The following is a 12958-nucleotide window of genomic DNA, read 5'->3' on the forward strand; positions in this document are numbered from 1 at the left end:
GACGTTGCTCGACCGCCACTGCTTCAGCTCGGCCAACATCCGCGCTTGGTGCCAGGCCCTCGAGCCCGTGGTGCCACTCGGGGCTCTTTGATGGCAATCGTTGTCATTCACTCGTTACCAGGAACACTTGCCACGACGAGCAACTACGCCAACTTGGTACGACGATTGTATATATTTATATATATATATATATTTATATATAAATATATTTATATATATATATTTATATATATAAGCATAATGCAATAGGCGTCGAGATCATTTTGAGAATTTTCTTCGGAATATTATCTTAATAAAATGTGGCAGTGCCCCCGCCATTGCCACTCAGGGAGACACCACGTTACATATTGATGTATGAATGTAGAACTTCATAATATAGGTTTTTGGGTCAGAACCTATATTATGAATAATATTGGTCGCGAAAGCCTACGTGTTAAATGTAGAACTTCTTTCGCACCGTACGTCGCCAACCGTGCTAGTCGGAGGTGAAACATCTGACAAAATCAGAGCAATCGCCACGACAGGGGTGACACCTCAACAGTCTGTGCGGCATCCCTGACGAAAGTTCCCCCACATTTCCCCTACGTAGGGGAGCCGAGCTGCAGCTCAACATCACGATCACGCCATCATCACGGCCCCCAGCCATCGAGACCACCACCACCTCACCACCACCTCACCACCAACTCATTCCGCCCTCTGCCAGATCCCGCGGGAGACACACAGCCACCTCCAAGCTCTGCCTCCACGGTCTCGTTCCACTATCTGCTCTCAGATCTTCTCATTGTGACCGCCGGACTCGTGGAGGCCACTCCGAATCCTGTTGCGGTGACCTGCCATTCCCTCCGTGCGTTTCCCTTGCCCTACCCACCACATCTCCTGCCAGGTAGCTGCACCGACTGTGGCGTAAACGTGAGCGGTGAAATTAAACCTCCGCAAAAGTCTCCACGCAATTCGAGCATTCCTGTCGATTCTCCCGCATGTGTTCCCAACACGTGGCCCTCGCACCAACCCGGCCGGTGGTCTTTACGCCGTTCGGACTGATGTCAATGCCTCCTGTGCTACCCCAGGGCACAGCGCGTAAGTGCATCTCCTGATTGAAAACTCGTTTTTTTTATATAACCGATTTTTGTGTTTAGTTTGTTGTCCTTCCCCCGCACATCCGATGAGCGCGGTTGGCTACGTACGGCGCGAAAGAAGTTCAACGCACACACACACATGAAGCCTCCTCGTCTTCTGCGCCGTTATCCATTAGCTCGGCAAGGCCACACCTGAAATCCCGAGCGGCCCGCAGTGGACACGCCGCACGCATCTCGCCCTCCTGACGAAGCCATCGCGACTGTGCATGCGCGCCGTGCCGTGCCAGCTGGCCGGGCTCTGCTCCCCCGGGCCCTGACGGCGGGGGGGGGGACGCTGGCAATGCGCCTCTCGCAGCAGCAGCCCCGTCGCACCCACGCGGCCCGCACGGCAGACACAGACCTCGCCTTTATGTGGGTGTCGGAATTTTTTTTATTTTTGCATCAAGCTCAACTCACTCACGAGCTTGATCCCTCCCACCTTTTAATATTTCCGAGTGAGATATGGGCCGTTGCAGGGATACCGTATATATATAGAGAGAGAGACCGTATATATATAGAGAGAGAATCCATTGTCGATTTTCGGCAGTTGATTTATAACCTCCCTTCGAGGCTTGTCGATCTTTGCAAACATCGCTCAGAACTGCTGCTGCTGCAGCTGCAGTCTCCCGGCAGCATTCCGTGGAATGTTGATGGTGTCTGACAAACTCCGCTGCTCTGCTAGTCCAGCAGTGACAGGCGAAGTTGTCGGTCAATTTAAATATTCATATAATTTTACTCATAAATATTTTTCGCTGTGTATTTAGCGACAGAGACACTTCTTAACTTGAGGCCATGGTGATGTATCTCCTGCTGGCGCTTTTGATCCATTCCTGCCCAGCTTCTTCCCGGGTCACCACAACCACGGAGGTGAACTTCTCCGGTGAGTGGCACTCCTGTGTGGCGCTGTCGTGTCTCTGCCAACATGACGAGATCGCAGGTCCCTGCGAATGGAGCTGTAGCTTAAATCTGCCGCGTGCACACTCACACCACACACACCACACCACCACACTCACACCACACCACCACACTCACACCACACACACATACCACACACACACACACCACACACACACCACACACACACACCACACACACACCACACACACCACACACATACACCACACACACCACACACACACCACACTCACCACACACCACACATACACCACACATACACACCACACACACTACACACACCACACACACACCAAATACACCACACACACCTGACCACACCCACACCACATCACACCAAACACACCACACACACACACCACACACACACCACACACACCACACACACACCACACACACACCATACACACATCACACACACCACACACATACACACACCACACACACCACACAGATACACACACCACACACACCACACACACACCAAACAACACACACACCACCCACACACACACCACACGATTATTGCCTGCGCGCTGCTTCAACACGGGAAGCACGAGATCTCTCTCTGTCTCTGTCTGTGTTAAGCGGCTTTAGCAGTGACGGAAATCCATCCTCGGAGTGGCGACGTCTCGTCCCGTGCGTGCAGGAGATGTGTGCTGTGTGTGTCGAGCGTTCTCGTGTTGTTGTTGTTGTTGTTTTCCCGGGGTGAAGTGTGTCGGGGTGCAAGCACGAGGATCTCGTGTTTTTCTCCCCGCGTCACCCCGGCGGGAGGCTCCCCGCTCACCGCGTCCGGGGTGAATGACCGAGTGGGGGGCGGAATCGACATCGTCCCCGGCTCCTCTCTGAACGTCCCACACGCGCCAGGAGCCGGCGCGCGGCTCGCTCTCTCCCCAACACTGCCGCGTGAACACGCGGCTCGGCCTTCGCTTGACATTCACAGCGTTTGCTTGTCTTGAATCAATGCCGCTGAAAGTATCCACTCCCAGAAGGAAGGCCGGACGGCCGATGGGTTGTGTAAGAATACTTGCATACTGCATATTGTTTTACATGTTGTATTACATGTGGTTTTACATGTTGTATACATGTTGTATACATGTTGTGTCCATGTTGTTTTACGTCGAGAATGTCAATGGGAGTAGAGTGAGATGAGAGAGGAGAGGCAGGTGAGTGCGTGGAGGGGAGTAGAGTGAGATGAGAGGGGGGAGGTAGGAGAGTGCGTGGAGGGGAGTAGAGTGAGATGAGAGGGGAGAGGCAGGTGAGTGCGTGGAGGGGAGTAGAGTGAGATGAGAGGGGGGAGGTAGGAGAGAGCGTGGAGGGGAGTCGAGTGAGATGAGAGGTCGGAGAGTGCGTGGAGGGGAGTAGAGTGAGATGAGAGGGGGGAGGTAGGAGAGAGCGTGGAGGGGAGTCGAGTGAGATGAGAGGGGGGAGGTAGGAGAGAGCGTGGAGGGGAGTAGAGTGAGATGAGAGGGGGGAGGTAGGAGAGAGCGTGGAGGGGAGTCGAGTGAGATGAGAGGTCGGAGAGTGCGTGGAGGGGAGTAGAGTGAGATGAGAGGGGGGAGGTAGGAGAGAGCGTGGAGGGGAGTCGAGTGAGATGAGAGGGGGGAGGTAGGAGAGAGCGTGGAGGGGAGTAGAGTGAGATGAGAGGGGGGAGGTAGGAGAGAGCGTGGAGGGGAGTCGAGTGAGATGAGAGGTCGGAGAGTGCGTGGAGGGGAGTAGAGTGAGATGAGAGGGGGGAGGTAAGAGAGTGCGTGGAGGGGAGTAGAGTGAGATGAGAGAGGAGAGGTAGGAGAGAGCGTGGAGGGGAGTCGAGTGAGATGAGAGGGGGGAGGTAGGAGAATGCGTGGAGGGGAGTAGAGTGAGATGAGAGGGGGGAGGTAGGAGAGTGCGTGGAGGGGAGTAGAGTGAGATGAGAGGGGGGAGGTAGGAGAGAGCGTGGAGGGGAGTAGAGTGAGATGAGAGGGGGGAGGTAAGAGAGAGCGTGGAGGGGAGTAGAGTGAGATGAGAGGGGGGAGGTAGGAGAGTGCGTGGAGGGGAGTAGAGTGAGATGAGAGGGGGGAGGTAGGAGAGTGCGTGGAGGGGAGTAGAGTGAGATGAGAGGGGGGAGGTAGGAGAGTGCGTGGAGGGGAGTAGAGTGAGATGAGAGGGGAGAGGTAGGAGAGAGCGTGGAGGGGAGTAGAGTGAGATGAGAGGGGAGAGGTCGGAGAGAGCGTGGAGGGGAGTAGAGTGAGATGAGAGGGGGGAGGTAGGAGAGTGCGTGGAGGGGAGTAGAGTGAGATGAGAGGGGGGAGGTAGGAGAGAGCGTGGAGGGGAGTCGAGTGAGATGAGAGGGACCTTTAAGAGGGTGAGTCAGTGCGATGTGGTGGCGTCAGTGAGTGAGAACGGTACCGATGCAGTGTTCTGTGGGGGTTCCACTGCAGGTGCGATGCATCCGATTCGGGGCTCAGATGTAAGACTCTTGTCCCACACGCATATGATGCATAACAATTAGTTTTCACGCATTGTATACTTCGGAAGCATTCGTACGCAAATTGAAACAAACCACAGTATAAATCGTAATATATACAGTATGTATATATGTGAAAGACTCTTCTGCCTTATTGTGCAGTAATAAAGTGCTCTTGCCAATAGCATCTGCATGGCATCCCAGCAGGAATTGTATAACAGGCTTCATCCGCAGAATGCATTATTAAAAAAATTGCTGCTGGATAATAATGACAGTAATGTAAACGCGTAACGCAACGGCGCACAGGAAGAACCGCAGAAGAGCCAGTGCGACCAACAGTTGCCGTAGCTCTGCGGTCCTCTACATATTAAGATGTTTCCTGCTAATGAATGAGTGGAGAAAACGCACACGTGCGACAGAAGCATCACTATCCCATACACGTGGAACAGATGGAGTGCACATTTGCTGTTCTGACTTCTCTCGTAAAATTTGCTAAGAATGTAAAGTTTACAGAGAAGCGTGGGGAGATGTACGCTGAGAGAACACACGCGCAGGTTATGGACATCATTGTGACGATTGGCATAGTGAGAGGGTGGCAGCCCACGAATGGAACGTGCCCAGGAGGACGTCCGCCTGGGAGATGGAAGGAGAACATCAGCTCGTGTGTGCAAGGTGGAGTGCCGCGTCTCATGGCCATGAGAGATGGCGATGGCTTGTAAGGCCTTCGTCCAGGATTGATCATGGTTGATGATGATGATGCGTGTGTGTGTTGTATTGTAGAGAGAGAGGCAGTGGAGTGGAAAGTTTGATTCCCACTCACGGGACAAAACAGAGGCAAATATTTGAACCGGTCCGTGGCCTCCAGTAGGTCAACTTAGCCTTAAAATTAGTCCGTGATGTGGTGTGTAAACATCAGTACTGGGGAGACAAAGGCGGCCCGGGCATGGTGCCGCCCACCCACCTTCTCGTGTGTTGTGCCGGCTTTCATCGGTACTCCTCGCGAACAGCACTTGCCCCAAAATCCGTTAAAGGCTATACGGGGGATCTTTGTGATTGTGTGTTGTAAAGACTGCGTGCGTAAATGTATAAGTACCCAAGCGACCGTCCCACCCCCTGTAGGGGGAGGGGGGGGATGCGAGCGTTGTTCTGCTGAGGCGTGGACAAAGAAAGAAAGGGAGGGAGGGAGGGTGGCATTCAAATGTGGCTGAAGGGTCCCCTGTCACTTGGCCCGCGAGCGTTCACGGCAGCGGAAACACACACAGATGGCAGCACACACACACAGCAACACACACAGCAACACACGCACACACACAGCAACACACACACAGCAACACACACACACACAACAACACACAGCAACACACACGGCAACACACACACAGCAACACACACACAGCAACACACACAGCAACACACACACAGCAGCACACACACAGCAGCACACACACAGCAACACACACAGCAACACACGCACACACACAGCAACACACACACACAGCAACACACACACAGCAACACACACACAACAACACACAGCAACACACACGGCAACACACACACAGCAACACACACACAGCAACACACACACACAGCAACACACACACAGCAGCACACACACAGCAGCACACACACAGCAACACACACACAGCAACACACACAGCAACACACACACGGCAACACACACACGGCAACACACACACAGCAACACACACACAGCAACACACACACACAGCAACACACACACAGCAACACACACACAGCAACACACACACAGCAGCACACACACAGCAGCACACACACAGCAGCACACACACAGCAACACACACACAGCAACACACACAGCAACACACACACGGCAACACACACACAGCAACACACACACAGAAACACACACACAGCAACACACACACGGCAACACACACACGGCAACATACACACACACACATGGCGGCAAACTCTCGCGAGCACGCGGAACACAATGAAGCCCTTGGATCCACGACCTTCACTTATGAATCCCCAGGACCCACGACCTTCACTCTCCGCAAACTACGTCAGTCACGGGAAACTAAAAAATAGATTTTGATGAAAAAGAAAAAAAAGGTTTTGAGATTTGGTTGAGAATTGCGCCGGCGAGAGGCCTTTTTCTAAAGTGTCCGTGACGTTCTCATCACGTGGTTGACCCCGCGAGACCGCTTCGCGTGTCCTCGACACCGTGGTTGGAGACCCGTGGGGTCCACCCCAGCTCCTTACTGTGGCGGCGAACTTCAAGGTGGATCAGAATATTAGTTTAGACAGGAGGAGTCCGATGAGCTATACAGCTCGTTTTCACTGTTGCCAAGTCGGGGCAGGTGAAAATGTTACAACAACAAACACAAAAACACGATTGGAGTGCAAAGCATAGGAAAGGTGAACAAATCACTAAATACAAACTTTTTTAAATCTTATTTTACGACTTGGCCACAAATGATAACTCAAAGAAGTGGCTTATGTGGACATTTATAGCAGCCAAATAATCTAAAGGCATGTCTCTAAATGTGGAGAGGATCCCCGACGGACCTTTGAGATTGTTGTGTTCTCAATGTCGTCATGGTGGTGGAGCTCAAGGTCTGTTCTCGTGACTTCAAAGTCGTTGTGCAGCTATGATGGTTTTCAGAATGTAAATATGGTGGTGGACTTCATGCCTCTTCCAATGTTTTGGAGATATTGGTGGACCTTATGGACAGTTGAAAAGTTATCAATGTAGTGGTTGACCTGTGGGATTTATCACATGCTGTCAATAGAGTGCTGGACCTGTGGAATTGTTCTTATGTTCCTGCTAGAGTGATGGACCTTTGGGATTCATCTCATATCTTAATAAAGTAGTGAACCTGTAGGACTGACCCTATGTGATCACGGACCTGTATGACCGTGCCCACGTCCTCAGTGGTGGACCTGCTGTCGACCGGCGTGGGCCAGGCCGCGAGCATAGCAGCGGCGCTCGCCAACATCCGCTCTCGCGACGTCGTGAACTTCGCGACCGCGTTCCGCCTCTCCCCGCACGCCGGGGGCTCGCTCGTCGGGATCTACTCGCGAGCCAATGGGACCAAGCACCTGGAGGTTATCCTGGCCGGCAGGGTCAACAAAGGTGAGAAGTGTGGAGCTCAATTGATCGGTGATTCAGTGGTATGTTAATATTTTTTTTCCTTTCTTGGAGATTTCAAAATATTGCATATATCTTGCTGCGTAAAGTGCAATCCAGTTCGATTCCATCTCCTGGCACAGCAGTTTGAATAATTGGCTAATGTCTTGAATTAAAACCCGCCATCTGTCTACCCAGCTGTATAAATCTATACACCGCAATTAATCAATCGGCAAGTCGTCTGTTGTGGGTTAAAGCGTGGAAGAGTAGGCCAAAACAGCAGTGGCGTGAGCAAGAAATATCAGAGCTGCGCTTTTCCCATTTTTATCCGATGAAAAAAGGAGAGGCTTTCCACTTTCTGGCAATAGGGGTGCCGCGGTGGCGAGATGTGAACTACCTCGCCCGGTATGCATGGAGGTTGTGGGTTCGATCCCAACCCTGACGCCTGCTGTATATTTGGAATTTGCATGTTCCCCCCGTGGTCGCGTGGATTTTTCCCCTCCACATTTAGAAACATACGTTTAGAGTATTTGGCTGCGTTAAATTCCCCCGCGATAAGCCACTTCGTCGAGTTATTATTTGTAACCAGTCGCTTCTGAGAAAGTTGCGTAGCATAAAAATGAAATAGTTTAGTTTTTAATAATTTTGATACGGGCAAAAAATTATATATTTGTATCCGTTCAAAAAATGAAATATTGGTGGTGTCTGGACAGCCACGACAGCTGCAGTGGCTGCGGTCCCGTAGCAGACACCGCACGAGGCGGCGAGATTGATGGTTAGAATAACATCGCGGCATCAATTTCAAAGTCCGTCGTAAAAAATGGACACGTACCGTGCGGCATAGCCTGCCTCTATAAAAAAAAAACACAGCCCCTTTTTTTGGTGTGCAAGGCAAAAAAAAAGGTAACATTCACGTAGTGAGAATAGTGCAGCAGCTGTATTGACCTTGAGAAAGCCACCTTCCATAAACTTTTATAAATCAGTTTCCAACATTTATGGCGACGCGAGTCGAATTATGATGAGGTGCCCCTGTGAGTTAATGAATCAGCCCGTTCCGGCATGAATCCACTTGCACCGAGAACATGGAACTTGGAACATTGGAAGGGCATCGCTTTGAAAGACGACGAGGTGCTTTGAAAATAAAAGCTAAACTAAATTCCGCAATACCAAGTCGTGACCAGGCTCGTGCCTGCTTGGCTTATGAGATCCGACGATTGTGTTGCTACTTATATGGACAATGACGCTGAATTAATATTCTGCGTCCTGCATTATTTAGACTTTGCATCGAACTAAGATAGCAGAGAGGGGTTCTTGCCCTATGATATATACAACTGGCAGGATGCAGTATTGGTTCTCATCAACACGCCCGACTCTACGGATGTGGCAATGCGTGTCAAAGCCGGTTCAGAGTTTGATTTGCTTATACTGGAACCAACTTCTGCTGCAATGATGCATTCTCAGAAGGCCGTGTGGCTGACGGGATGTGTCTAAATCCCGCATGCACAGCGATACCCCGATTTACGGCTCCCCCTTCAACGTCGTTTCACAACTACGTCGTCACTTCACTAACACCGCTGTCTGGTTTGGGTGGCTTCAACCCCGAGTTCACGTTGCTGACAGCACCATCCATCATTTCTCGTATCCGTCGCTTCTTAGGCTTTGCCTCCACCTCACCCTCTAAACTGCTTTGATTCACGTTGTTTTGATATTCGTCGTTGTACCTTTCAGGAATGCATCCCCGACGCTAACTGGGGGTTTGCTGTGGATATATTTGTGTTACGTGAAAGGGCGAGTCACGTGTTGGTGGCGTACTGCTCGCTCGTTCACGTTGTGAGGGTGCTGCAGTGGTGAGATGTTAACTACCTCGCCTGGTATATAGGGAGTTGTGGGTTTCAATACCGACTCTGACGTCTGCTGTATATTTTGATGTTCTCCCCGTAGTCGCGTGTATTTTTCCGGGTCCTCTAGTTTTACACTCCACATCTCGAAAGATTCGCTGTCAGACTTTGGCTGCTATAAATGTCCACGCGATAAGCCACTTCGTTGGCCTATCACTTGCGGCCAGGTCGCTTCTGAAAAAGAGCTCCATAGCTCAGTGGGCTTTACCTGGTAAAATAAAAATAGCTTAAGCGCGCATCATCGGGCGCAACGCGGGCGACTCGTGGCCGCATCTCTCCCCCAATTCTCGCGCAGCGGGCGTGCGCTACCTCAAGGCCGACGGGACGCCTCACCTCGTCACCCTGCAGCGCGTGGCGGTGGCCGACGGCGAGCGGCACTCGCTGCTCGTGCGCCTCGAGGGCCTGCGGGGCGGCCACGCCACCGTGAGCCTCTTCGTCGACTGCCGCCTCGTCGACTCGGCCGCGGGGCTGCCCCCGATCCTGCGCTCGCTGCCCGGCGACGCGAGTCGGCTGACCATCCGCACGGGGCAGCTCTCGGCCTTTCGCGTGCAGGTCAGGGCAGGGGGGGGGGCGGGTCAGAGTGGTGTGGGTCATGGCAGGTCAGGGAAGGGCAGGGAAGGGTGGGTCAGGGAAGGACAGGGCATGGGGGGGGGGTCAGGGTGGTGCGGGTCAGGGCAGGTTAGGGCGGGCAGGGCAGCGTGAGTCAGGGTGGTGCGGGTCAGGGCAGGTCAGGGCGGGCAGGGCAGCGTGAGTCAGGGTGGTGCGGGTCAGGGCAGGTCAGGGTTTGATTGATATCACTTAAAAAGATTGTTCTGGGTCGCTGGCAGCCTGGAGTGGATGGCATGTGATTGGCAGCCACCATCACAGTGGAAGGTGTATGTGGTGTGCCGGGTACGGTATTAATTATTGTATCATTGATCCGGAAAGGTACAAGGTAAAAGGTGCAGTCCTGCAATTTCTTGTTCAGGCCATTGCTGGCAGAAGGGCCTCGACTAGAAGGAGCTCTCGAGAGCCCATCTCGAGGCTGTGTGGCCGACTCTCTCCCACCGGAGCGACATATCTCGCCCACCATAGCGTGGCCTGCCCATCTACCAACTGTGGTGCACCGATTTGCTGACTGCTCGTGGCCTGACAAAAGGCGGGGGGCGATTGAAGAAGCTCGCCGCGTCGTTTCACTCGTCGCTCCGGGAGATTGGATCGAACCGGCGATCTCTGCCAATCTCAGTCCGGTTGTGCTGGTGACCATTTCCACCGCGGACGGACCCGGCTGAAATGTAAGGCCCTGGGCTAGGGGTCGAGCAGCGAGGCCGCAGAACGTGTGGACACGAGGGGACGCGTCCAGCCGTCTCGCGCGCTCCCTGCCTTGCTCCAGACTCCAGCGCCCACACCCAAAGTGCAATGCCAAGAGTCAGCCCGGTTATCTTATCGTAATGTCTAAAAACAAGCAGGCACGACGCAATTCCCGTCTGCTGTGGTGTATTCCTCGACAATGTGTGCCTTGTAGAATGACAGCCCCCTCCATCCCCCCCTCCCCGCCAGGTCCAATGACATCATTCTCTATCCTTAGTTGACAGCCATGGTTTGAGAGAAACTTGGTCTACAGATGTGGCCCATTTAAAGTTCCGTGGCGGGTATCTATGGCCGTTGGTGATCTACGCTATATGCAGAGACCTGCGGCCTATAGAGTTATACATCACGTATTTTACAAACCGCGATCGCCTTATGACATAATCACTCGGAACGTGCCGGGTCTCATCAGCGCTCAGAAGCTAAGCGGGTTTGAGCCTGGATAGCATTTGGATGGATGATGACCACCACACAGGCGTGGGGAGGCCCTCATCCAGCAGTGGATTGACACGAGTGCTGTACGTGTTGCATGTACATGGTCATTACCAATATTCATTTAAATAGTCTGGTGATGCTGCTGCTGCGTTGGCAGTTGTGCACAAGCAGAACGAACCAACACATCTCAACACATACGTCATAGAGGTGACGTTCCAGGCATTGGCCCATGCCTATGGACCACGTGGGAGGCCGCTTCGTCTGTTCACCTGCACTGTCTTAATGGTAGAGTTTTACCCTTTTAACTGGTACAAAACTGACACCTTTATTCAAGGCATCATGTTTGCAATGACCACAACACAAGTAGTCAATAAAGCAAACAAAAAGAAGAAACTCTGATAAGGATAATAATATGCACTGTCCTTGAAGTTGATTGGCCCACACCCGAGACGGCTTTCTTTAGAGCCTAGTCCCCATTGGTGTAGGGCCAGATGACACCAGAAGGCGTACAACTCAAAAACAGTGCAATATCAGAGTATTGAGAGTTCGGGGTAAACATTTACACTATGAGATCTCTTTTACCAGTGGCAAAATATAATGGTAGGTTTTTACCCTTTTAACTGGTACAAAACTGACACCTTTATTCAAGGCATCATGTTTGCAATGACCACAACACAAGTAGTCAATAAAGCAAACAAAAAGAAGCAACTCTGATAAGGATAATAATATGCACTGTCCTTGAAGTTGATTGGCCCACACCCGAGACGGCTTTCTTTAGAGCCTAGTCCCCATTGGTGTAGGGCCAGATGACACCAGAAGGCGTACAACTCAAAAACAGTGCAATAAACTGGTAAAAGAGATCTCATAGTGTAAATGTTTACCCCGAACTCTCAATACTCTGATATTGCACTGTTTTTGAGTTGTACGCCTTCTGGTGTCATCTGGCCCTACACCAATGGGGACTAGGCTCTAAAGAAAGCCGTCTCGGGTGTGGGCCAATCAACTTCAAGGACAGTGCATATTATTATCCTTATCAGAGTTGCTTCTTTTTGTTTGCTTTATTGACTACTTGTGTTGTGGTCATTGCAAACATGATGCCTTGAATAAAGGTGTCAGTTTTGTACCAGTTAAAAGGGTAAAAACCTACCATTATATTTTGCCACTGGTAAAAGAGATCTCATACTGCACTGTCTTCTCCGGGCAAGCCGGGGGGGGGGCACGGCTCCTCCATGACGCCCACGGGAAGGGAGTTCCACGACATCTGGGTGTGATCCACCAACCCTCGCTGCTGCTGCTGCCTCCACAGCGCTGAGGCTGCTGTGGAGGCAGCAGCAGCAGCCACGCGCTGTACGTGTACACAGTGTACGTGTACACAGTGTACGTGTACACAGTGTACGTGTACACAGTGTACGTGTACACGTAGAGGCTGTACGTGTACACAGTGTACGTGTACACGTAGAGGCTGTACGTGTACACGCTGTACGCGTACACGCTGTACGTGTGCACGTAGAGGTCACGAAGCCAGTCACCGGCCACTGCTGAGGCTTGGGGGATGTCGGTGACATTGGCTGCGTATCGGCGGCGCGGTGAAGATTTGGATCGTGCGATGCTTTCGAATCACCTCTCGGGCTGTCGAAGCAGATCGGGGCCACAAACCCGCGCATGGCTCCACGCTCCGCGCGTC

General features: G+C 52.2%; 1 protein-coding gene across 2 annotated transcripts in view; it reads left to right on the forward strand.

Annotated features, from left to right (window-relative positions):
- Nucleotides 1-1671: 1671 nt before the first annotated feature.
- LOC144949222 (cartilage oligomeric matrix protein-like) overlaps nt 1672-12958 on the forward strand; it is a 51742-nt gene continuing 40455 nt past the window's right edge. For both annotated transcript variants that reach the window (XM_078879112.1, XM_078879113.1), the window contains exons 1-3: nt 1672-1995; nt 7400-7600; nt 9788-10044. In XM_078879112.1, the coding sequence (XP_078735238.1) occupies nt 1908-1995; nt 7400-7600; nt 9788-10044 (546 nt within the window). In that variant the 5' untranslated portion in view covers nt 1672-1907. The remainder of the gene's footprint in view (nt 1996-7399; nt 7601-9787; nt 10045-12958) is intronic.

This window comes from Lampetra fluviatilis, chromosome 53 (genome assembly GCF_964198595.1).
Source record: "Lampetra fluviatilis chromosome 53, kcLamFluv1.1, whole genome shotgun sequence".
NCBI classification, from domain to species: domain Eukaryota; kingdom Metazoa; phylum Chordata; class Hyperoartia; order Petromyzontiformes; family Petromyzontidae; genus Lampetra; species Lampetra fluviatilis.